Below are 27,645 nucleotides of genomic sequence, written 5' to 3'. Positions count from 1 at the left end.
TTTTTTTTTTTTTTTTTTTTTTTTTTTTTTTCTTCTCCCCAAAATAGGGGTGCGCCTTATACACAGGTGCGCCTTATACACGGAGAATTACGGTAGATCACATTTCTCTTTTTCTCACTATACATGTATTATTTTACAGTAGTAAGCCTATAGCTGTCATTTGTATAAAGGCTACAAGTTGTCCAATGTTGTTAAGACACGCTATTTACTATCTTCTTTATCGTACTATTCATAATTATTTACCCTTTCAGGGTCTGAAAGTCCAATTCCTTGATAGTGTTCATTGATTGTGGCATATCCTAATATAGCAAACATGTATCCTATTATCCTTTACCTTAAACTTACTGGATACAAACAATTGTAACAATCGCCCATGCTAGGAAAAAGGGTGCAAACACAGATACAGAATGAATAGATACCTAATGCCCCATCATTGTTTACCATTTAGATGATAACAAATCGTAACAGGGTGTAGCAAAAGAAAGGTGAAATTCTTTAAGTGCAAAAAATTCAGGGCCGAGTCTCTTTAATGCCGACTTGGTAGTGATGAATTGGAGCTACTGACTGAGCTCTCAACAATACACTAATTTCACAAGCTTTTGAAGGGCAGTTCAGTGACTCATAGAGATCCTTCATGTTTTAAACGGACCTCAGCAGATGATACGTTCAATTCCGATATAATAAATATAATAATTCATCATGTAATAATCAGCTTTATAGGCTGCTCTCATAAATCCTCCCCTGTGGTTGGTTGACTGATTTCCCACGTGGCATAGTCCTGCAGTCTTGCATCCTTAAATCCTCCAAATTCGGCCCCTTTGTAGAATACTGTAAACAATCATTACAAAAAAAGCAATGATAAAGATGAGATTTAACTTTTTCCTATCAACTATATTAAATATTTCCTTCATAAAAACATTTAACCTTTACAGGCCAGTGAAGTTTTTTTCGGAGGCCTCTAATTATGAAGAGGCTACATACAGGGGGCATTGTTATTTGTCCCTTTAATTTTATTTCTAAGAATTAAAAGGATTGAATGTGACATATAATGCTGTCATTTTGAATCTATGAAAGTAAGGACCTACATCTCATTTTCTCAAGACATTAGACCGGTTGACTATCATATTCAAATTTATGGATGTTTTTTTCCTGGGGACCTAGTCAGGAGAACTTTTGCCATTAACCTGTCATTAATGAATGAACTAAAATACTTGGGCAAGCTTTCAGTTTGTCAATTAATACAACCTCTGTTTAAAAGTATGCAAACAATGTGAATATGGTAGTAAATCAATCTATTTGTTTCCTTTAATTTTAAATAAAAATTAACTGTGATTTATAAACACTGTCAATGCAATCTTATCTTTAAAAGGTAGTAACTTGATTTGTTTCCTTTACTTACAATCTAGAATCTTAGGATGACTCTCGTGCATGTACTTCCTGAAATCTGTAAAATTAGACAAGAAATCATTCAAAAATTGGCATACAACAAGTATCTAGACAATACATATTCAGTAGACAATAGTTGTGGGTAATATTGGGAAGCAAATTTTATATCCTACATGAAATTAGGCTTGCATGGATTGATTTTTTAATCATTGGCATATTTCCAAAGTGTTGTAAAGGTTATACAAATTTGACATGCCAAGCAAAATGGATATAAGATATTATTGGTATTTCCCATAAGCATATGGCACCCATTTCAGACAAATTATATAATAATAAAACATAGACTATGTGGTATTATAAAAAAAAGGGATTGTCTAATTCGATCTCAGTGATAATAGTTCATCTCGATCAAACAGTGTAGCCATATACTATGGCTCTATGTATGGAGTATTGGTGAATGAGTGAGAGGAGGAAAACATGACTGTCCTTTCTGTTTTGAGTTTTGACATAACAAATATATAATTCAGTTTGATTCAAAATATCAATGAAGGTTGAGAAATCAATCACTTTATAAATGATGCTTAATACACTTTCTGATTAAGTCTTAAATTGTTATAACCCTTGATTCCTCACAGATACCCCCCCCCCCCTTCCTCAAAAAAATCTAAACTTCTTTTAAACGTGAGGCAATCAATGCAGATGAGGCCTGTTAATAATTTACACTCACCTTGCTGCGTATTCATCCTGTGCCATACGTAGTAAGCAGCTCCAAAGAACCCAATCTCAGCGTAGATGACCCATTTCATTCCCGTCCACAGGCGGCGACCACCAGAACTGCTGAAGTTAAACATGACTGTCTGAAATAGAAACAGCAACAATAGAAATAAATAGAAGTTATATTATATAATTTTGAGCAAGCATTAACTCTCTCTTATTAAAAATAGCCTTCCAATGAAATTAAAAGGCTTCACTAAATTACATTTATACAAAGGCCATTTGTATCGTAACCAGGTCTAGCTAGTCTAGATCAAAGCAAATCTACAAATATGTAGCAAAAGACTGCATCATCTGAATGACAACTAGATCTATATCATGTTTGTTGTTGATTATAGAGTAGAAATGTTGATACGCTTAACAAGAAAAGTTACATCTCATGTTCAGTGATTTCATCATCATCATCGTGCAGGCCATAACAAGCAGCTAGATGCGTGTATAAATTGCAGAGGCTTAATGGAGCCCAAGCCTTAATCCAGGCAATGACATTTGATGTCAGTATCTATCCGAGTATTACCCCATTCACAGTGGTTTTGAAATTTGTAGCGGCGTTGTAGCGGAGCGGCGACACCGCCATAACACCGCTACAAATGCATTCACAGTAGAAAAGTTATCCCGCTGCAGCAGCGTGATAAATATCATGTACCATTCACGCTGCAGCGGGTGATTTTTATTACCTCCGTAACAAACACGTGTATGCATGGCTCATGACCCGCGAGTGACCCCGATATGACCGGAAATACTTGCTTGAAATTGCGCGGTAAACATGTCAAGTTGCTTTTTGTATCCTCGATCATATTACTTTTTAAAAAACTAGCATTTTTATTGCTTCCAGTCAGAATATTTTAATTTTTTGAAGTGTGAAATATTTTTATATGGATAATTATAATACCTACATAATAATAAAATCAATTTGAATCCACTGGTTACTTTATTTCTATTTCACTTTATGTTCCCCATTGCTGTAGAAAAGAGGTCAGTGATAGGTAAGTAAACAAATCACACGTGTTTGTCGCGGTGTTATAGCGGAGAGCCTTCACACTGAGTAAACACCGCGACAGCAGCGGGACTGTCCCGCTGCTGTAGCTAGGCGTCCCTAGCGATAGTTTGTGTCGGCGTTATCGCTAGGCGGTGTTATCCCGCGATAGTTTATAACGGGTCCGAGCCTTCACACTGAAGACAACACCGCGACAGCAGCGGGACAGTCCCGCTGCTGTCGCGGTGTTTGAGGCCACTGTGAATGGGGTATATGATGACTAAAAATAATTGTGAAGCCTAAATTCAATATATTTACCTCGGTGTGATTTACGTTCTGGTCTATACAGCAAAAGGAGGGCTTATTCTTCTTCTTGGCAACATCCAAATGATCTGTGACGAAATATAAGACAACGATAATTATATACCAAAAAATTCACTGAAATATTGTAAGGATCTCACATCACATTTCTGTCGCAATCCACATGATAATTGCATTTCTATGGAATGCTTCGAGTACAATAAGTTTTCCTCTGTTTTCATTACATCATTACAACTGCAGATCTCCGAGAACAACGGAGGAAGAAGAAGAAGAAGAAGAAAGAAGATAAGAAATTGTACATGATGTTTAATATATATCATTTTAATACTTAAAACAAGAGATATAATCTAAATATTAAAGTAAATGTTATACATATTGACATTTTTTAAATGGGAATTAAACATTGGATTATTTTCTTGCACTTTGGAACATTTCTTCAGCGGCTTCTCATAATCACTTTCGCATGATTTCTCCTCGAAGTTTCAGAAGTAGGGCCACGGATCTTGTCTCGAATTATCAAATTTTCAACTTGAATCTGATAAAAAGGAGCAACAAATAACAATGAAGTAAGCCGTAATTTCTCACTATTTTATTGAATTGAATGATTGCAATGTAATGATGGTGAATTGCTTGCTGTTAGTCAGTGTGTGTGAGTGTTTTGATAGACATGCATGCCCACGCGAGTTTTCAGCCAAAGCCTCGGTTTCTGCCAGTCCGACAGGCTCGGCATGCTCGAGGGCTGCGGTACGCTGGCTTCATTTGGTGCAGGAAGATCGAGGAGGAGACAGCTCATATTCGTCTCCTCCTCGTGATTGTGACTCGTACTCGTGAGCTTTGTATGCCAGGAACAGGGCACCAAGATTTTACTCTATGCTCTACCAAATTGACTAGGAACTACCACAAACATGTGGTATTCTCTGAGCCCAGTGAATAAGCATGCCAGGCACAGGCAGCTCTCTTTTGTCTTCTTATTCTTAACCGTCTGAGTGACTGAGAAATATATAATTTTGTTGTTTATGACTGAGTACTGAGCTGAGTATGAATATGTCAGCTCAGTATGTCTATGACTATGTGGGCCGTGGGTATATATATGTTTTTCCCTAGCAAAATAGAAAACTAGAAGAAACAAGGAAGATAAAATAAGTCTTGGTCTCTGTTTGGGACTGCTATTTTTAAAAGAGATCAATGCTGTCATCATTTTAAGTGAATTTGATTTAATTTATTTGTCAATTAATATATTCTCATTACATTGTAAGCATTTTATTTTTAACCTTGATCGTCAGTCTACAATGTACCTTTGATAGGCATGGTAACATGAAACAAATCTTTGACGTTCTTTCTTCACAGGGTCAACGTAGATGGTTTGTTAGTTCACTTCCCCTATGACTACATCTACCCAGAGCAGTTTATGTACATGATGGAGCTGAAAAAGCTTCTAGATGCCAAGGTGAGTTTTATTGACAAGTGTAAGTTAAACAAAATTAAAAATAAAGAATTAACATCAATTTAAAAAAAAGAAAGGAGAGAGATGTTGCCAATGTAAGCTTAAATTGCTTTTACTCCATATTTGTAAAGATCACTCCCTCTTTAACTTTGGTCATATCTCATAAAGATTTTAAGGATTTATTTTGGGTTAAATGTATGTATTCCATGGAGGTTAATCATCAAAATAATGACTGATGATCAATGCCAGTATTCTTTAGATTGAAAAGTGATAGGTCTCTAAATACTTTTGGAAGTGAGATTTCTTGTTAGCAGCTTATTGAATTTACTTATTGAATTTACACATGTACAGTATGTGTAAAATTATTAATTAACTTCAAAAGCTTTCAGGAAACCTGAATGGCATTCAGTCAAGTTTAATATAGGTTTTAAAGTTTTGATTTGTCCAGATTGATCACAAAGTAGAATCCACCATTCATTCCATATTTTTTATTTAGATTGAAAAGAAAAAAATACAGAATTGCAAAGACTTCTGAAAATTCATTATACAACCTGAACATGATTCCTATGGGACATACAGTAGGGTATTGTAATTGCGCCAGAGTTAATACGTCTAAGGTTGTTGCAATAGTATTAGAGATTGATCTGTTTTATTTTCAAATCTTCTAGGGTCATGGAGTTCTTGAGATGCCATCAGGAACAGGGAAGACTGTTTCTCTGCTAGCTCTTATCGTCGCTTACATTCAGGCCAATCCTCATGAACTTACCAAACTCATCTACTGCTCAAGAACAGTTCCTGAAATTGAAAAGGTATATAATCCTGTTTAGGCCAAGTGGATTAGCTTTTATGCTGCAAAGTGAGATTTTTCTTTGCTACATGTATGTGTTCTTATTAAACAGTATGTCTTGTAGCTGAAAAGAATATTCATGGACAAAAACTATGCTAAAAAGTTAAAGATTTGCCAGTTTATCATGTATAAACACAATGACACATATTAATATTCTAATGCTTATTTTACCTTTTAAAGCTCCAGGGATCAAAGGCCATACATGGTAAATGCAACCAAAATGGGCACAGCGTGTGCAGAAATTGTTGTACCGGTACTCCCTTCCTAAGTTGTACAAATATCACTTTTAGGTCTGTGAATTGAAAGCTATTGAGCCATCTTTAAATGGAACGAATTTGTGAAAGAGATAAGTCTTTGTTGAGTATTATAAATATGAAGACAGAAATTATTGTGTCTGCTATTCCAGTGTATGAATGGTTCCTTATATACTGAACCTGAACGTGTTTAGTGTTTACTCTTTAGTCTTGAAACACCCCTTGTATTTCCATTCACAATCTAGTTGATCATTTTGTCAGATTAAACCAATGACTTGTGTTTGTGCTTTGTACTACATGTTCTATTGAATCAAAGAATTCACTGTCCGAATATTTATTTTCTTTCAGGCGGTGGAAGAATTGCGAAGACTGTTAGATTACATTGAGGAACAGACTGGGGAGAAACCCAATTTTGTAGGCCTGGCTCTCAGCTCCAGGAAGAACCTCTGCATACATCCAGAGGTGAGTGTGTGGATAAGAATTGGAGTGAATCGATATTAGGCGTGAATAAAAAGGAACAAGATACTGTGGTTTACGTCTTTGAAACACCTTTATGTGAAAGCCTTATAATGTAACAGTACAAAATTCCAAGTATTTAATCTAGAATATGGAATGAAATAGGAAATCCCTCCTTGGATACATTGACTGTGAACCATTTTGTTTAGTACTGTCCAACATGTTTTTTCACATCATTTGTGATATTAAATAGGGATTATCAAATCAGATTTATGAATGGTGACGAAATATTTCTCTATTTCTTGAGACTATTGAAAGCCTGTCCTTGTGTACATTTGCTATTTTGTCTCCTTGCTGTCATGTTATTATACATGTACTTCAAATGAATTGATAACTTTTATACAGTGTGAATAGCTGGATTTCTTCTTTTAAACAATAAAACACCCATATCTGTATTTTTATTTTAATGTATATTATATATTCTAGGTTAGTAAGGAGAGAATTGGGAAAGTGGTCGACAGCAAGTGCCATTCCCTCACAGCATCTTACATCAGAGAGCGTAGGAAACATGATCCAGCTGTTCCTATCTGCGACTTCTATGAGGTAATAACAATGCACAGATACAAGGACCAGTGCCCTTGCACAGGTTTTCCCCACTTATTTCTATTTCCCATGGTGTTTAGTAGAGCTCTCCTACATTAAATCTACATTGAATCATTTTTGTCCATGATACAATTACTAGATGAACTAATGTCAGTGTGCATCAAGTCTGCTCTGGCAAAAATATGTTCAGAGATGAAAATTTTGCCAGATGTTTACAAATACATCTTGGATGACTGCGCATTAAGCTCTTCTTTGTTCAAAGTCCAATGCGCCTGTGCTATCTTTTGAATTGATAATCTATGTACGATTTCTGTGTTTCTCCTATTTTATATCATTGATTATTACCTACAACTGTTCACTTGTTACAGAGTAGTAATAAAACGTGATAATTTCTTATAGCGCATATAAACAAGTGATAAAAATTATAAAGTATTTTTGTTTAAATATGATATAATTCATTTTATTTTTATAACAGGAGTTTGATGCCGCCGGGCGTGATTCTCCCATAGAACCTGGTGCCTATAGTCTTGATGACCTGAAAGAGATAGGTCGACAGAATGGATGGTGTCCTTACTTCTTGGCCAGATACACAGTAAGAACTCATTACTACATTAACACAATAGATGGGACCACATCCCTGATGCTGTGAATATTTCACAGTGGATACTTCTTGATTGGTCTTTCTTGTTGGCGTATCACAATTTATTTATACAAATTCATTCATTGATCAACTGATGTGGGTATACTTTAATAGGAGATTGGTTATTTCTCATTTTTCCAAAATATATACAAATAGTAGATATGCCTATTGCATTCACAGATATATTTTGGTTGATGTCTTATGTTGTGTAATCGTGCATTTTTTTAAAATAGACTTTTGCAATAATTTTATTTGAGATTTCCAGCACACTTAATGAGATTTCCTATGCTCTAGTATATTTTTTCACTCGTTGGGACTGCATTTTCGTATATTGCTTGAATAACCTTGACATAAAGACAATCATTAACCAAGAAGGTGTGAAATTGTCTGAAATTGGTTGAGAAGAATAAATTCATGCTTACTAACATTAACAATTGTGTAGTTTATTTGAAATGAAAGAAATAGAAATATTTTTGAAGGGTATACAATTAATTATGAAGAAGTAACCTTGTCACTATCTGAAAGTTACTATTGTCTTTACAAAAAAATTGCCTTGGGACCAAGATCTGTAACATAACCTAGACCTGTGAATCAACCCATTGACTCCAGGAACCGGGTAGTCCCTGTATGAAGCCTATGTGAATCTGAGAATTCAATTGTCAAGGGGTTAAGCTAGTCTTATAACCTGTCTCTGTCTGTTTTTTTCCCAGATCACTCATGCCAACATCATCGTGTACAGTTATCACTACCTCCTGGATCCCAAGATTGCAGAACAGGTCTCCAAAGAACTCTCAAAGCAATCCGCAGTTATCTTTGATGAAGCTCACAACATAGGTAAGTTTATAACCCTCTTTGTGATTTTGTCATTAATCTTTGATCCTCATGCTCTTTGTTCTTCATCTGAGAAATAATATTAATACTCCGCTTTTATATAGAGTGAATTAAAATTAAGTCTCTAAGTGCTTCCAAACTTGGAGATTATTACCCCGGCTTTAGCTGTGCTGCCATTACAGCACTCTAGCATTTTAAGGAATTAATTACTGTACCCATTTACATCACCTGGATTGAGTGTGGCAAATGTGGATGCATGTCTTATCAAAGGACTTTAGTGCCGCGGCGGGACTCGAACCGCAGACCTTGTGATCGACGTAACCACTCGACAACGACACCTCTACAAAAAAACCTCTATAAAAGTTTCTTAACTTAAGATGGAAATTGGAATCAAGTTTTCTTTATGAAAAGCTTCCTTCATCACTTTGAAGACATTAAGTATTCTAGTATCATATCAAGGAATAATCCAAACTACATAAGCAAAAATGTTACTGAATAGTCTATAAATTGGTGATAAGGTGATATATTTCCTTTCAATTCATGATTTATGTGAATTTTATTTTGAAAGTTTCATCATATAGTTTATTTGATTTGAATATATGCATGTTTGTGAGTGGGTTAACAACCTGTCTATTATTCTCATCACAGATAACGTATGTATCGAGTCCATGAGTGTGAACATCAGCAGAAAAACGTTGGATAAGAGTAACCAGAATTTGGATTCCCTCACCAGACATATCAATCGGTAAGCTGATTCATTGTTAAGCTCAAGTGGGTAATGTCAGCATGATGTTTTTCCTTTACAAGGAATTCTTATGTATTGTCAAAATCAAACCCATAGAATGTTGCAATTTTTTTTTTGAGTTTCTGATAGTATAACTCTATTATCAAATAAACATTTATTTTACTTGTATTAAGTAGAACTGTTGCTGAGCTAGCACCATGAGCGTCCCTGGATGGTTCGTGCGCTCTATCAGTTTACACTATTATTATTATTATTATTATATACTGTAAGCTAACTATCCACTTGAAATTTTGTTTTCCTTTCAGGCCAGTGTGGGTTCCTTGAAATGTGTGAATTCTAATTCGAAAAAATATTACATTTTCTGTTGTAAACAGTATCAAAGACACAGATGCCCAGCGCTTGAGGGAAGAGTACCAGAGGCTTGTGGATGGGCTTAGAGAAGCAAGTAGAGCAAGAGAGACGGATGTACATCTCAGTAATCCAGCACTCCCTGATGAAGTGCTAGACGGTGAGTAGCAAAAGGGCATTGGTTGGGGGATCACCTCTCATGAGTAATTTAATTAAGCCTTTGCAAGTCTTGTCATAGTTATTTCAGTGGATCCACTTTTCTTTCTTTGCTTGAAGGAGCTTTCTTTGAATGTCTTGTATAATTCTCAATCTTCTGTGGATGTACAGAAAGATGCTGTCTTGCATTGTAGGATAGCATCAAGCCTGGACTTTAAATAAAGTGATGCGTTAGATAAAGCTTATTAATCTTGATAATGATATTTTTTCTTGCACTTGTGGATTAATGAGAATAGCCCATTTATTTACAGGAGTAGTTTTTTGTGGGGGTTTACAGAGATGTATCTGTCAAATATGATTTCTTATGTCTAGGACTCCCATTTTGGTGTCCATCCAACGAATGGGTCCTTGTTCCGGATTTGAATCAGGGACATGATATACTAGATGTGCACGATTGAATAAGTTGTTTAAAATGCTTCAAGCTATCACCATGTAAGCTCTGATTTCCCACTATTCTAACACAGAGGCTGTACCCGGTAACATCCGTACTGCGGAGCATTTCATTGGCTTCTTGAGAAGGTTTGTGGAATACCTGAAGACAAGGTTAAGAGTCCAGCATGTCATCTCAGAAACACCAGCATCATTCCTCAAAGACGTTTTCTCCAAAGTGTGCATTGAGAGAAAGCCACTCAGGTAGGATAACAAAATTAGTTTCTTTTCATAAACTTCAATCACTCATCATTTTATTCATTTTTCTCATGATATGATTGGAATCTGATGTGTTGTTATACCATAGAAGTGTTTTCTTAGAATTACAGGTCATATATTGAAGTTATTTATTATATGTATATATTTTGCCTAGGCTGTAAATCTTGTCATTTTTATGCCTTTGCCTACTCTCTGTCACAGTATCTCAAGCATCTGAAGACTGATCGTCATATTTTGATCAGCGATCACTGTTACACAAGAGTAAACTAAATAGATTTGGGGTTAATTGAGTCAAGCGATCACAAGTCACATAGGTTTCTTTAGATGTACAGTTTATAATGTATGAATGAAATGGAGTAGATTCATGATGGAAATGTATAGAATGATAATAAGAATGACATTAATGCCATTCCTTTATTGTTAGTTCTACTATAGCAAAGTATAAAAAGGAGACAAAGCTGATAATTGATTTGATTGTGTTTTGGAATGCAGATTCTGTGCAGAGCGGTTACATTCTTTGCTACGTACCTTAGAGCTCACAGACGTGCAGGATAACATGTCTCCTTTAGTGGCTGTATCAGGGTTTGCTACTCTGGTCAGCACGTACACAAAAGGTATGTTATTTTCTCTTCTTCTGTGTCTCATGCCAAAAAATTGAGGATTCCGTAAAATAGGGTATTTGTTAAAGGGCATCCCTTTGGCTGCGAGGCTGTCATGTCATTTCATATTATGTGCTTGAGCGTGCAATATCACAACTTTTTGTGCATGGTAAAACACGTACAAAAGTGACTTAGGATGCACACCTCGATCCCCTGACCTTACCCATTGTTTGCATTGTCGCCATTTAACACAAAGGCAACTTGACTGTAATTGAGAGGGCCTGAATACAAAGAATTGCTGTATCTATTTATTTATCTTGATATTTTCTATCATTTTTGCAGGTTTCAGCCTCATCATAGAACCTTTCGATGACAAAACACCAACCATTTCAAACCCAGTACTTCATTTCAGGTAAGCACACTGTAAACCAAAGAGTTGTGCAAGTTTTGTTTTAAGTTGGCGTTTTTACTTGTGTAATCTATTTAATGATACAGGATATGAAGCTTCGCGTTTACCTTGAGCTGTTTTTGTAATTTTTGGTTTTGCAATGAATGCTCTTCTGAGAAAGATCTCGCAAAATTATTTTCAACATGTAATTCTAATAGACAGGTTTACCAACATATTCAAATGTATGTATTTATGGGGACCTAGTGATGAGTTATTCCATTAACCTGTCATTGATGACTCGGAATGAACTACAACACTAAGAACCCAGTGTGTATATATTACTTGTTACTATGTCAGGCAAGCCTCTGGTAAGCTTTCAGGTTGTCGAGAAGAACTTTTGTTAAAAAAGTATGCATAAATTTGAATATATTAGTAAATCGCACTACTGCTCCTGGTAGCATTTCATAGTTTCAAGAATTAATTATTTTTTCACCAGATATGTCCTAAAACCCCTATTTCTTCTTTCCACTACATTTCTACAGCTGTATGGATGCCTCTATAGCCATTAAGCCTGTATTTGACAGGTTTCAGTCTGTTGTCATTACATCAGGGGTGAGTATAATAAACCACCTTTTTGTGGCCTAGGATGAAAGGTCAAAGTTCATGTGTCAGTGTTCAACCTTTGATCTTACGAAACATAACAGCTAGTTCATAGTTAAGTATCATTTCCCTGTTTAATCACTTTTCATGGCAAGGCCAACATTTTATTGAGTGGCAAATCAATTGCTTTTCCAAACATTATCCAAGTGACAGATACTTAATGTTTAAGGGGAGAGCACTTATCTTGGGATATGCTTTATAAGTCACATTCTCCAAGAATATACGAGATGCCGGCCTGTGATATTCCTATTGCTTTATTTCCCATAAATTTTGCTGTTGCATACACTTAGGCAGATTTACCTCCATAGTTGTGCAAAGTGTGTGTGTTTTTGGTGAAGTGATTTCTTATCTTTTTTGTTTTTTTGTTTTTGTTGACAGACACTTTCACCACTGGATATGTATCCCAAGATTCTTGACTTCAGACCTGTGTCGATGGCTTCCTTCTCCATGACTCTATCACGCAGTAGCATCTGCCCAATCGTGAGTAATAGTGATGTGTGCATGGATGGGTTCAGTTGAATGGTTTGTTTGGTAATTAGTTGGTGCAGTTAGGTACGTTAAATTACAGAGTGATTGATTGACCATGTCACTGATTGATCGACTATGTGGTCAACTGGCTGAATATTTTAGTTATTGGGCGATTGACTGAGTTACCCACTGACCTATGTATTGTTCAACTGGCTGAAAGAAAAAAAGAGTCTTACTTATCATTTGGCTGGCTGATTTACTGATTGACCCTCCAGTTGACTAATTGATGAATGGATAGATGGACTGATTGACTGTCGGATAGATTGACCATTCATTCATTCAATTTGTCGTTCAGTTTTATTAGTAATCAATGGAGGTAATAATTTGTAGGTAAATGTATTAGAAGATTGGGTGATGAATTTTCCCCTATAAGCATTGAACAGTGGTAATATCCTCACTTTCTCAGTATTAATGCTCATGTGGGAGGGGGGACAGTTACAGAAGGAAACTAATTTTCTGAAAATTGATTGTGTATACTAGACAGAAAGATGTTATAACTCTTTGAGTTGTCTTATTTTTATTCAGATTGTAGCAAGAGGAAACGATCAAGTAACAATATCATCCAGGTTTGAGAGCAGAGAAGATGTGGGTATGTATCATTTTCTTCTTCCAGGTTGTATCTAAAGATGTAAACTAAAGTTAAGTCAAAGGATGTAGTGTAAACACCTCTCAACAGAGTTGAAGCATAATGTTTAATACGTAAAAGCCCCCAAAACAATTTGCCCGTTATAGGGTGATAGTATAAAGATTGAGATGTCCAGAATTCTAAATGGCTGTTAAAATTCCTTCTCCGAGAGTGGGTAATAATCGCTTGCCATTTATTTTCAAGCAAAAGTATGTCAACAAACTTTTCTGTGACGAAAATATTTGATATTCCTTGAATGCAAAATGTTATGATTGTTATGATTCAGTGATATATGAGGTAACGAGATCAAGTAGGTGTGTCTCTATTTGACTGCTCATATGCATATTTAGAATACATTCATTTTGTTTTACAGCGGTCATCAGGAACTACGGCAATCTCATAGTTGAACTTTCAGGTATCGTCCCTGATGGAATAGTAGCTTTCTTCACCAGCTATACTTACATGGTGAGTACTTTTAGCCGGACTTGATGATAAAGTACACTATGTCTTCTAAAACAAGATATTTCTGTTGTTAGTTGTTTCTCACAACTATGAATATCAAGAGGCATTTGATTTGTGTGACCCTTTTTAATATGTTATTATTTATGATTATTACATCCGTCTTGATCCCATGAGATAAAAATGTGCATTGTTTATCATACTGAACATATTTTCTTCACATGTGGATATAGTTGCTAACTGAGCAATATCCCTAACAAGGAATTTCAAACATAGTATCTGCATGGTTAGAGTTGGTCTAAAAAATGAGAGGGGCGTGTGCTTCAGGTTTTACTGTTAGAGTTGACCCCCTTAAAAGATGGGGGTGGGGGAGGGGGATGCCCCTGCACCTCCTCTTTATCTGCCACTGTCATTGATATTATTACCTGCTGAAGGCAGGAACATCAACATTCTGCGTGAAAAGATACGAGTTAATGCTCGCTTGGCTCTCAGCAAACAATATCTATAATATCAAGTGTTTATAATAGTAATAATATTGGGTTCTTATATAGCGCTCATATCTGTCAGACTTGACACTCCTGGCGCTTCACAATTATTACCCCGGCTTTAGCATGGCACCCATTACGGCACTCTAGCATATCTAGGAATTAATGCCTGCCAGGTATCCATTTACATCACCTGGGTTGAGTGTGGCAAATGTAAGTTAATGTCTTGCCAAAGGACATTAGTGCCACGTCAGGACTCGAACCGCAGACCTTGTGATCCACAGTCCGGTGATGTATCCACTTGACTGCGGCACCCCTGTTAGATATGCATTGTCTTTTAAACTGATAAACTGAAGTGAGTATTAAAGATTATTCCAAACGAACCATACTGAACTGTTTTACATCACAGGAGTCGGTAGTTGCCACCTGGTATGAGCAGGGGATCATTGACAGCATACAGAAGAATAAACTTCTCTTCATCGAGACACAGGATGCTGCAGAGACCAGTATTGCACTTAACAACTACCACAAGGTGAGTGCTACATCTATACCCTTAAACCCTTGCCATTTGTAAGCTACAGGATGAATAAGATTATTGACCTTTAATAGATTTATATTACGAGCAAAACATTTGTAAATTTCATTGATGGAAATTTGGATCACATTTTATTCATACTTTGTTTTATAATAATCTAAGACATCAAATTTTAAAGTTGAAATATGAAAAGCCCTTGTCCATAGAAACAATTATCTTTGAATAATTACATTTTTAATGTACCTCCACAGTTCTTTTATGATATTCTTTTATTATTTTTTCAAAATTAATTTTTCTAGGAACTTGCTATCCAATTATGTTACCAACAAAAGTATCACTGAAAACAGATCCAACCTTCCATTAGATATTAAACCATAAAAAGGAGATTTATCTACAGTGAAGTTTAGTCAAAGGTTAAAAATCATTTAAATTAAAACAAATCTTGCACAGTAGAAAATATCAAACAGTGCCCTGAGTATTTCGCGTAATGGATATGGCATTTTTGTCTCGCCTGCGTAGCAAAAAGCGAGACATAGGCGCCGCTTTTCCGGTGACGGCGGCGACGGCGGCGTCAACATCAAAAACTTAACCTAAGGTTAAGTTTTTGAATTTTTGATATAATTTTTAAAGTATAAGTTCTTAGTCAATGAAACTTTGACTATAGGGTAATCAAGTATCCCCAATCATGTGAGTAGAATTTCAGATCACAAAGTCAAGGTCACAGGTCATTCCAGGTCAACAGACTTGGATTATGTTGTAGCATCATCATCGAAAACTTAACCTAAGGTTAAGTTTTTGAATTTTTGATATAATTTTGAAAGTATAAGTTCTTAGTCAATGAAACTTGGACTATAGGGTTATCAAGTCTCCCCAATCATGTGAGTAGAATTTCAGGTCACTAAGTTAAGGTCAAAGGTCATTTAAGGTCAACAAACTTAGATTTTGTTGTGGCATCAACATCAAGATTTTCAATATGCTTCTTCTTCGTTATTTTTCAACCGATTTTGATTCTGATTGTTTCATATGATAGGGCTAGGAGGGGGATTTAAAATTTCTACACAGAATCGTGAAATTGATTATCTATGCTAATTTATGAAATTTATTCGAAATCACAAAAAAGGCTTCTTCTTCTCCCTTTCTTGACCGATTTTGATTTGGTTTGCTTTATATCGTAGAGCTAACTTTGGTACACTAAACTTCTACCCAGAATTTTGAAATTGTTCTCTATTAATTAATTATGGTAATTTATGCAAATTTATTCCAAAAATAACAAAAATTGCTTCTTTTCCCTCATTTCTTGATCGATTTTAATTTGGTTTGCCTTATCTGGTAGAGCTAAATTTGGAACACTAAACTTCTACACAGAATTGTGAGATTTTGCTCCATTGATTATTTATGGTACTTAATGCAAATGAAATGAAATTATGTCCCTTCCAGGGCATCAAATTTTTATTTTTTGACCAGTTCAAAAGTGTACCACATAAAATTTACGATATTTGTTGTTGCGAGATGCGGATGAGCGCTACGTCATTGACCTTCTGGTTAATCATATTGAATTGCGTTATGCAGGCTAGACCACCGAGAGCGTTTCCCTTGTTATAAATACTCATTATTGTTGGTGTTGTAGTTGTTGCTGCTGCTTTTGTTGCTGTTGTTATCAATTTTGTTGTTGTTACTGCTGATATTAATGTTGTTGTTGTTATTATTATTGAGATTCAAATTTTTAAAGGGAAGTCAAAGAAGTATAATTTGTTATTCAATCTGGGTATCGGCATTCTCAGAATGTGTCAGTCTGAAGCATTGTGCAATTATTACGTTCATTTGTTTTGCAGGCCTGTGAGAATGGACGAGGTGCCATCTTGCTGTCTGTAGCCAGAGGCAAAGTGTCTGAAGGAATTGATTTTGGTAAGTCAGGCTTGCTACATGTTAAATTGAATCCTGAACAACATGAAATGGAATATTCTAGAAGTGATCAGTTACAGCGAAATGGAAATTAAGTTAAAATCTGCAATTACAAATGTTTTTGAAGACATTCTGAAGAAAACACGCATATCATGTTATGCAATTGGACAAGAGACATCCTTTAAACATGTTTGTGTCTGTATTCTATATCTCCTTACAATTCTTATGATTGCCGATGGATGTGTGGATTAGTTGGTGGGAGCTTTGATGTTATGTCCATGTAAGCACAATTTTCATGGCCAGGTTTCATCATGATATTAAGGATGATGCCTAGGGGAAGTAATACCTCTATATTACAATTACAATTTTTCTTCAGTGAATTCCCTTTATTTTCTTTTTGTTGAGAAAATAAATTCTTACTTCCTAGAACTGGAACCATTACATATTGGGCACTCAAAGTTGTATTTGTATGTGCTGGTACAGATGTTACAAATAGAGAAGTTTCCAATAATAAATAAATAATGTAAAAGAAATTCTTATTGTTAGAATGATGCAAAGAACCTCCTATTGAATCAAATCTAATGTTTTAGTGATATAAATCTCTATCATATAATGCTCCATTTTTCATCAGATTTTAAAAAGCAGATCAAAGAAAATGACTTCTTTATGTTAATTACTATTTTTATGATTTAACTTTAAATCTTGACGTCCTCCATGTTTAGATCACCACTACGGGAGAGCAGTGATCATGCTGGGTATACCGTACGTCTACACCCAGTCTAGGATTCTGAAGGCTCGTCTTGAATACCTGAGAGATCAGTATCAGATCAAAGAGAAATGCTTAATATTAATTAATATCTTTATGATTTAACTTTCAATCTTGACATGCTCCATTTTTAGATCACCACTATGGGAGAGCAGTGATCATGCTGGGTATACCATACGTCTACACCCAGTCTAGGATTCTGAAGGCTCGTCTTGCATACCTGAGAGATCAGTATCAGATCAAAGAGAAATTCTTAATATTAATTAATATCTTTATGATTTAACTGTAAATCTTCACATTCTCCATGTTTAGATCACCACTACGGGAGAGCAGTGATCATGCTGGGTATACCATACGTCTACACCCAGTCTAGGATTCTGAAGGCTCGTCTTGAATACCTGAGAGATCAGTATCAGATCAAAGAGAATGACTTCCTCACTTTTGATGCAATGAGGCATGCAGCACAGGTATGCTATGAGCTGTGTATTGTAGGTTGAACCTCCAGAGTTGTGAGAAATCCCAGGCCAAGTCCAAGCAATTTTTTCCCATACGTTACGGACCACATCTAAGATTTCACTGTATCTGATGACTGTATTAAGTTGTAGATCCTCAGTAGATTTTGAATTAAATATCAAATATGATGGTATTTTTATGTCAAATTTGTTTTTTCACATGTTGTTCACAATTCCAGAATCCATAGTACAAATCAGTAATACTTAGTAACGTACGGGACATACCTTAGACTTGCCCAATAAGAGAAGGCCCACATACTAATTGGACCCAACTTTATTATCAGTTGGACAACTACAATCTGAACTTGATTTTATTTGATTCTCCGAGTTCTGTGACACTCTTGTGCGACTCACTATTTTGGAACACCCTTACCTCTATCAGTTACTTAAGACCTGTTCAGACTTTGAATATTGTTATCTTTACAGGCACTGAAACAAAATTAAATTGTCTAAATTGCAATCATATAAAATTATTTATCGCCCCAAATATGTCCTTGCATCCTTAAAGCTATCACAGTTATATTTTTCATTCCTTTTACACTTCCTCTCCCATCTTGACTGTCTGTCCACAGTGTGTTGGACGAGCTCTGAGAGGGAAGACAGACTATGGAATCATGGTCTTTGCTGACAAGGTACTTTATAACCATAAACCTGACCACTATTCTAGGCAGAGTACGCCCACTCATTTGCAATTTGTAATACTAAGAATGCTCCGTACACGTTGCATTCACTGCTGTACATATATATACATTGATATTAAACTTTGTTCACTTTTAATTCAATTATGAAAAGTACTGACACACATTGTACACCACTTTTTAAATTTTTGCCACAAAGCATGCACATTACACATAGGGATCACTACTGAACATACACATCAACATTTAACTTCATTGTCATAGATCTTATCTGTTTGGGCTGTACACACATCCTGTGGAATGTTAACAATGACCAAAGGTTAGTTAGGGTAGCTCAAAAGTGAACTTCCTGTCCATTCAGTGTCAATGAAAGGATGGATTATATTTATATTCATGTGCACCTGCCCCAGGCAGTTATGTTTTTAGTTTTTTGACTCTAACATAAACTGTATTTATTATTATTCTCTGTGCATGTTTCATTACGCCAAATAGACCTCCCCCCAGGCGCGGATCCAGGGGGGGGGGGCCGAGCGGGCCTTGGCCCCCCCCCCCCCGCAAAAAAAAAAAAAAAAAAGAGAGAGAGAGAAGGAAAGAAGTGAAAGGGAAAGAGGAGAGAAAGGGAAAAAAGAAGAGGAAGAAGAAAAGAAAAGAGGGAAGAAGTAGATCGGGGGGGGGGGGGGGGGGGGGGGGGGGGGGGGGGGGGGGGGGGGGGGGGGGGGGGGGGGGGGGGGGGGGGGGCAAAAGGACTTGCCTCCCAGGCTGTTGCCCCCCCCCCCCAATCAAAAAATAAAAGAGAAGCAAGGAAAGGGAAAGAAAAAAAGGAAAAGAGGAGATACAAGAAAGGAAAAAAGAGGAAGAAGAAAAGAAAAAAAAGGGGATAACCACACAACAAACCGTCTTCTTTCTCTAATGATTTAATGAAACGTAAGCTTCCGCTTAGCGCGGGAGGAAGAAAACTCAATTCAGACGAGGATTATTTTTTGGGAACGGTACAGCAAATCGTCTTCTTTCTCTAATAATTTATTGAAATGTCAAAGCTTCCGCGTTTCGCGGAGGAGGGAGGGGGAAATTGCCCCTCCCTGCACCCACCCACCCACCCCAATTACGTCACTGCTGGTCACCATTACGAACCAATATTTGGCTCGCATAATTTCAAATTTTGCCCCCCCCCCCTAAGAAATCCTGGATCCGCGCCTGATGTATATATACAGCGGCAACAGTTTTAATATAAAATGTAAGTTCTTCTTACTTAAATCATTGGTCTGGAAACAATTATTTGCCCATTGTTGTGTATTGTATTACATTTTCACTGACAATGAATTCACATTGTAATGCAATTTTCAAGTTTCCCAGGCCTATTTAGGAGAACAGAAGATTGATATTGTTTAGTTGTACGATAACATCACTCAGTTTGATTTGATTTGATTGGAGATATATCTCATTAAAAACAGAGTAAAGGCTATACAGTTTCAAACAAACCTACACCATTAAACTTCAAGCTCACTCACACATGATTTATTGCGACACTTTCAAGGCTACTTATTATTTCAAGTTCATGTATATTCAAAGGGCAACAGCTTCAATATTAAACGTTATTAAATCAATGGTCTGGAAAATGTTAATGCCCATTGTTGTATATTATACAACATTTTCCATAACAATGAATATACATTGTATGATGCAATTTTCAGGAAAACCATACTTGTCATTACTGTTATATTTGTTATATGATACTAAAGCAAATCGTTTCGCTTATCGATAAGATAAATCAATGTGAAGTACGTGTCAAATGCTATTTTTAACCAGACTAGACATTTGAAACGTATAAAAAATGTATACACTATTGACAGCAAGCAAGTTTTTTAAACAAAGAATTCAGAAATTGAACAACATTGCACATTTTAGTCTACACGATATGCTCTACACCCTTAGTTGGACTGTAAACAGTTGTCTTCTTAAGTCTTCCATATAAATATAAATTTAAAGGAGGTCAATAATCATTACGAAAACACCACTTTCGTAAGGTTGACACATCAATATATATTGTGCACACATGTAACAATGTGATAATATTTTTTCTGGGGGGGGGGGGGGCGGGAGGAGGGCAATCCAAAAAGGGACTGATATGTGAACATTAATATTGATAGGTCGCTTCACAAAAGGGGCATACATAGTCCTTTTTTGTGGATAGTTTTTTGAGCAAAACACAAAATAGGTGGAAGGACGGGGTACACGTCTTTCTTCAATTTTCTGAGGGGGATCGTCCCCCATGGATAATTTGAAAAAGTGCACACCAACAAAATGTATAGCAAATACTGACTAAAGACTGCAACACGCTTTAAGGCTCTGGTGGGCCCAAGAGTACAGCGTTTAGACTAATAGAAATGCTAAAATCTTCTCGCTCGGTCGCTACGCTCCTTCGCATAATATCCTAAAAATATACAAGTAAATATTGAAGAAAATATGTATTCTGTTGGTATCACGTATGTACAAATTACACTGTATGTTAACAAGATTAAAAGTTATAGAAATAGATCAGTGTTCCAAAAATGAATATTCAGCTTGCTCTTTTAAGAAGTCCCTTCCTGCTCAGTCAAACTAAAATTTACCTAGTAAATATTTACAACCCTTCGGACTGCACACTAGATATCGGCAAAGTAAAAGTGAAGCGTGAAAAAAGTATATTGCTTGTTTTTATGCTGTAGTTTTGCTAAAGAATGTAATTTTGTAACACAACAAAACTTCAAAAACCTGTGAGGGGTTTACATATAAGACTTATCATACAGCTTTATGGGGGTAGTCCCTTCCGTCACCTCCGCCTCTTTCACTGGCGTACTGATGGGGGGGGGGGCAGTAACCCCCCCCCCAATACAATTTAAACATGGGTTATTTTTAATTTGATACCAGTGATTTACAAGTATTGCTAAAATGGCAGTATTTTTCCATGAGCTCCCGGGGGCTCTACCCCCTGGAACCCACCAAGGGCCCTAAGGCGGGCCCTGTTTGCTCATCTGGCCGTAATTAAATGCCTAAAGTCCTTGAGCTTTCGGGGGCTCTGCCCTTTGGACCCAACCAAGGGGCCTAAGGCGGGTCCCTAGATGCGTAATTTGGTGCCTAAAAGCCCTTCGGTTATGTATTTCTTATGTATTTCTTTGTCTTTCTTTCTCCATATCCTCTGCACTCTCCTTATGTATTTTTTTGTTTTCCCTTTTCTATTACCTTCTCTTCCCTGGGTATACGTGCTTGCACATGAACTATATATGGCTAAACAGTTTTGTAAAAAAAAATATGCGCGAACGGTCAAGGAGTAAGAAGAAGGCAAAAGAGAACAAAGACGGCATCCATGGAAGCCATGTGAGAGTGTCCACTTTTTTCGCTTTTACTTTCACCCTTGCATTCTTTCCTGAATCAGAGTTTTCTCACACCTTGTAGACTCGTGCAGGTTATGATCTTGTGTGTGTGTGTGTGTGTGTGTGTGTGTGTGCGTGTGTGTGCTTGTGTTTGTGTGTGTTCGTGTAACGAAATAACGTATACAATAGCTTGGCAATTCTCATGGTTATGAGATACAATGTGAAAGGAATTGAGAGAATAATGGTCGCGTAGCTTAAATCAAAGTTCCCCATTGCAGTCCTCTCTTTTTGGATATTTTTGCATTTTGTTTTTGTAAGAGGTGTAGCGCCAGAAGAAAGAAGAGGAAGAAGAAAAGAAACGGGTGAAGAAGGAGATCGGGGGGGGGGGGGGGGGCGAAAGGGCCTTGCCTCCCAGGCTGTTGCACCCCCCCCCCCCCCTCTAATAAAAAAAAAGAGAAAAGGAAGGAAAGGGAAAGGGTAAGAGGAGATAAAGGGAAGGAAAAAGAAGAAAAGAAAAGAAAGGGGATATCATTTGCAATTTTCCCGTCGGTGGATCGAGGAGGGGCAAAAGGCCCTTACCTCCCCCGCCCCCGCTATAACAAAGAGAGAAAGAAGAAAAGGGAAAGAGGAGAGCTAAAAGGGAACAAAAAAGAGGAAGAAGAAAAGAAAAGGGTGAAAAGAACGTGAGATCAGTTCCGGTTAATCCCGCCAACAACGTGTGGATCGGGGTGGGGACCGAAAGGCCCTTGCCCCCCACCCCCCCCCCCTCGGCAAACCTTAAGGAGGAGAGAAAGGGAAAGAATAAAAAAGAGAAAGAAGAAAAGGGGGGCACTGGCGTACTGATAGGGGGGGGGGGGGGGCTTGGGGAATTCAAATTCAAACGTGGTTAATTTCTAATTCCATAACGGTGGCTTACAAATAATGCTGAATTCTTTCCGAGATTTTTCCTCAGTTTTTAGTAAATTATACTTTTGTATGCGTTTGTTGGAAAATGACAAGTTCCTAAATTTACAGCCAGGCAAGAAATATGATTCTTGAGAAAAGTTAGGGCCCGGGGATCGGCTGGAATCGCAAGCCTCGAGCTCCCCCCCCCCCCCCCCTCCCCTCCACTTTTTTTTGAAAAGGTATAGTAAAGAGAAATAGAAATAAAGAGAGAAAGAATAGTTAACTAGCTGCTCATCTGACCGAAATTAAACGCCTAAAAACCCCTGAGCTTCCGGGGTTCCGTCCCTTGCACCCCGCCAAGGGCCCTAGACTCCCCTGGATGCTAATCTGACGGAAATGTAATGCCTAAAACCCCTGTTTTCTGGGGGCTTCGCCCGCTGGACCTCACGCCAATTAGTGTCCTGCCAGTGTCACAAATAAGGTATAAAAATATGTTCATCTGACCGTAATCAAATGCCTAAAACCCCTGAGCTTCTCGGGTCGGACAAGGTATCAAAATTTGTTTATCTGACCGTAGGCGCGTAGCCAGGGGGGGGGGGGGTAGAAAAAAATAGAGAGGAGAGGAAAGGAAGAGGACGTAGGGAGAAAAAGTAGCAGACAAAAAACATCTTTGAAATTCAGACAAGAATTAAGAGTATAGAGAACGGTACAACGATTCGTCTTCTATCTCTAATAATTTAATGAATCGTCAAAGCGTCCGCGCTTCGCGGAGGGGGGGGGGGGTGGACTGAATTAAGACAAGGATTAAGAGTATAGAGAACGGTACAACGAATCGTCTTCTATCTTTAATAATTTAATGAAACGTCAAAGCTTCCGCGCTTCGCGGAGGGGGGGGGTTGAATTAAGACAAGGATTAAGAGTCGAGAACGATTCAACGAATCGCTTTCTTTCTCCAATGATTTAATGCAATGTAAAAGCTTCCGCGCTTCGCGCGAGACGGGGGGGGGGGGGGGGGGGGGGGGGGGGGGGGGGAAGGGGGCTGAATTAAGACAAGGATTAAGAGTCGAGAACGGTACAACGAATCGTTTTCTTTCGTCAATGATTTAATGAAACGTAAAAGTTTCCGCGCTTCACGCGGGAGGGGAAAATTGCATTCAAACGAGGATAATTTTCGAGAACGCTATAACGAATCGTCTTCTTTCAATAATAGTTTAATGAAACGTCAAAGCTTCCGCGCTGCGCGGAGGGGGGGGGGGGTGAATTAAGAGTCGAGAACGGTACAACGACTTGTCTTCTTTCTCTAATACTTTAATGAAACGTCATATATAGCTTCCGCGCTTTGCAGAGGAGGGAGGGGGGAAACTCACCCCTCCCTACATCCCCCTGCATTACGTCACTGCTGGTCACCATTACGTACCAATATTTGGCTCGCATAATTTCAAATTTGGGCCCCCCCCCTAAGAAATCCTGGATCCGCGCCTGCCTCCCCCCCCCCCCCCAAAAAAAAACAACCTTCCTCAAACGCTCTAAATATTTGTAGATTTTTCACCACTTTGTATTATTTACAGTGAGGGAACTGTTTGTATAGAAAATAAAAGATTGTGTTTGGATCAGATAACAAAATAATTATCAGACAGTATTGATAAGTACCTCATTTGCCACAAATTTCATTCAATTGAAATAAATTACTTGACACGGTTTAAAGGAAGTATTGCCTTTAAAACAAATGGGGCGATCAATTTGTCATCAGCGTATAGCAGGCAAGGTTGGTGTAAAGGTCCATCATGTATGAGTAAAACTCTCACGTTTGGTCCCCAAATACGATACGTCATTATTTCATTAATTTATTTCCATGTCAAGATAAAAACAATATTATAGGAAATTAGGTATGTATTTAGGTATCTCCTCCAAATTAGTTTAGGCTATTACCTAGATAACTTCATCAATGTAATTGTTTTTTTCTTTATCCCACAGAGATATTCCAGAGCAGATAAGAGAGGGAAGCTCCAAGATGGATCCAGGAGTATCTGAAGGACAGCGTACTCAATCTATCGACGGATGAAGCTGTGCAGATCAGTAAACGATTTCTACGCCAGATGGCTCAGCCATTCAAGAGGGTTAGTGGTTCTGCTTTATCACTAATAAAAATCATGTCTTGATCTGTATTTTATAGATTTGTTGATTATATGCAGTTTTAAGTTAAAACTTTCAAAGAATGATATAATATGATAGATTTTCTGTACGGACACTAGAACTGCAATGTATAGGTAATGCCATTTTTGTTACAAGATAAAGTAGATGATTAACATACACATATAGGGGAAAATGGTTAGCATTGCTTCATATCAAACATTGTAAAATGCATGTCACCCTTTAAAACATTTGCTATGATGTGAAGAATTCACAATGAAATTAGATAATTTTTCTCAAAATGCAGTACATTAGCAGATGAAAAATCTAATTCTGTAATTGTTCTTTGACAGGAGGACCAATTAGGGATGTCTTTACTCACACTTGAACAATTAGAATCGGACGAGATGAAGAAGAAGCTAGACCAGACCGTTCATCAAGTCTGACATGGAACTGAAAAGACAAGGACCCACAAGGCTTGTCTCTTCTCACACTTGAACAGTTAAGAATCTGAAGAGATGAAAACAAAGCTAGACCAAAACATTCACCAAGTCTGACGTGACATTAAACGACCGGGACTAGTGAGGCATGTCTCTTCTCATACTGGAGTAAGTAGAGTCAGAGAAGATGAAGATGAGGCTGGATTAAACAGTTCACCAAGCCTTACATGGAATAGAAAAGACTAGGACCAGCATGAGCATGACATATGTCTCCAACATTTGAGCTTCTAGAGTCAGACAATATGAAGAAGAAAATGGACCAAATGGTGCTTTAGGTCTGATGTGGGATCAACCATTTTGTTGAGTGCATTTGAGCTTGTGAGATGTCAAAGGTCAAAGGAACACTACAAATGATGGTCAGGAACAGTTTGGTGCCTGCATTTTCCTAAGATAACCTCTCTCTTGCTCTCGGGAGCTGGACCAAATTATCAAGTCTGACATTGAATAGCTAACTCCACACTGACCACAAAAAATCCACTCATGACCCCAAAGAAGCCCCCCCCCCCCCCTCCCTCCCTCCCCCTCATATATTAAATGAAACAGAAGTCAATGTAGAGCCATGAATGTTTAACAATGATCATTAGGAACAAGTCTGTCACAATGACATCAGGAGATAAACATAACTCAGATGAGCTTTATCGCATTGATGACTGATTATCAACTCAGGCATGGAATTGGCAATCTTACACTCAGGAGCTTTATTTTGATCCACCAAGGCCTTACAGTTTGGAGCTCCATTTTCATTCTTTGGAGCTGTTCTGAATCATGTAACATGCGTGATATGGAATTGAAAAATGTTAAATTTATGGGCTGCATTTTGGACCATGAGATGCAAGATGCCTGGAACTTAGTACATTTAGAATGGAGAAATTGCATTCATATGCTGGTTTAAAAAGCAAACATGTTAGTATTATAGATATGCAACAAAGGACCTATTCTAGGCGTTTTTAAGTGATGATTATCGCTCAAGGATTACTTTGTAGTATATGCACTCCACGAGGACCCTGTTTCATAAAACTTCTTAGTAATAATAAATTTGCTATTAGCCAATCAAATGCAAGGATTTCAGTAGCTTATAACAGTTATAGTACCGTGTCATTGATGACAAATTTTTGTTGTAATTTAGGTATTCTGTAAGTTGTGCTTCTACTTAGACTTAAAGTCTTTTGGTTATGAATTCACAGTTTAATGCAAAAACAAGGAACTAGCAATGTTCACTCATGTATGGATAACTGATATATCGTGTGCTTGGAGCCACGAGGATCTTAATTTGTATACATTGTACCTCTTCATAGAGTTATTAATGCCAAACAGATGTGAAGGGTTAAAAGTTAAAATGTTTCCACCAGTGCAGTTAATTCACAACCCTGATGATAACAGATGGAGAGAATATATGATCCTAAGTCCAAGCCATGTAAAATTTAAAAAAAAATGATTCTGCATGTCTTTTTGAAAGTTGATATATTTCAGTATGAATTGTATCACATATCATGTGTAAAATATGTAAATTAAACTTTTTTTAAACACAAGAAAGTATTGCATTACTGGTATTTGTTTTTTATGCTTTATTGTTCATTGTTGAGTAATGGTCACTGTGAAAAAAGGGCCTAGATCTCGAATATTTTCTTGTAGAAAAAAATTGGAGAAGCAAGATTGAATTGTGAATTATGCAGGGTTGTGAATGAAACATTGAATTCATAGAGAGAAAAGAAAAAGAGAAATTAATATGGAATAGTAGGAAAGAGAGAGAGAGAGAGAGAGAGAGAGAGAGAGAGAGAGGGGGGGGGGGGGGGGGGGGGGGGGGGGGGGGGGGGGGGGGGGGGGGGGGGGGGGGGGGGGTCATGTCATAGAGTACCGTAGTCAAATAGCTTTGAGAAATGACTCCAGTTCAAGTTGATAACAAAAATATGAAAAATAATATATGAATGTATGTATTTCAGATGGGAGATAATGCAGAAAAGGACAATTGAATTCTATCGTATAATGTACAAAGCAGATTTAAGGTAAATATTTAGTGTGCTTAATTTGATTTTATATCCAATTTATGAGCCAATTTAAAGAAACAAAAAGGAAAGGAAGATATGAAGGAGAGAAAGAAAGAAAAAAAGGAAGGGCCAAAGAAAGAAAAAAGAAAAAGCAAGGAAAGAAAGGAGAAAGAAATAAAGGTAGCAAAATAAAGAAGATAAGACTCATT

The 27,645-nt window shown here is 37.2% G+C and overlaps 1 protein-coding gene across 1 annotated transcript; it reads left to right on the top strand.

Moving 5' to 3' along the window:
* The first annotated feature begins 3,920 nt into the window (after positions 1-3,920).
* Positions 3,921-26,984, top strand: LOC575323 (general transcription and DNA repair factor IIH helicase subunit XPD). Its single transcript, XM_030999388.1, is given in 23 exon segments — positions 3,921-4,023; positions 4,805-4,904; positions 5,570-5,710; positions 6,351-6,464; positions 6,945-7,061; positions 7,537-7,653; positions 8,412-8,535; positions 9,181-9,277; positions 9,652-9,785; positions 10,306-10,474; positions 10,982-11,103; positions 11,431-11,500; positions 12,019-12,088; positions 12,515-12,616; positions 13,190-13,253; positions 13,663-13,754; positions 14,643-14,765; positions 16,601-16,673; positions 17,749-17,903; positions 18,521-18,580; positions 24,796-24,823; positions 24,826-24,938; positions 25,305-26,984. Coding segments are annotated over 23 exon segments (2,283 nt in total). The 5' UTR covers positions 3,921-4,018; the 3' UTR covers positions 25,398-26,984.
* Positions 26,985-27,645: the final 661 nt, after the last annotated feature.

This window comes from Strongylocentrotus purpuratus, unplaced genomic scaffold (assembly GCF_000002235.5).
Source record: "Strongylocentrotus purpuratus isolate Spur 01 unplaced genomic scaffold, Spur_5.0 spur5_scaffold_5, whole genome shotgun sequence".
NCBI lineage: Eukaryota > Metazoa > Echinodermata > Echinoidea > Camarodonta > Strongylocentrotidae > Strongylocentrotus > Strongylocentrotus purpuratus.
The sequence above is the reverse complement of the archived record's forward strand: the minus strand, read 5'-3'. Positions and strand labels throughout refer to the sequence as shown.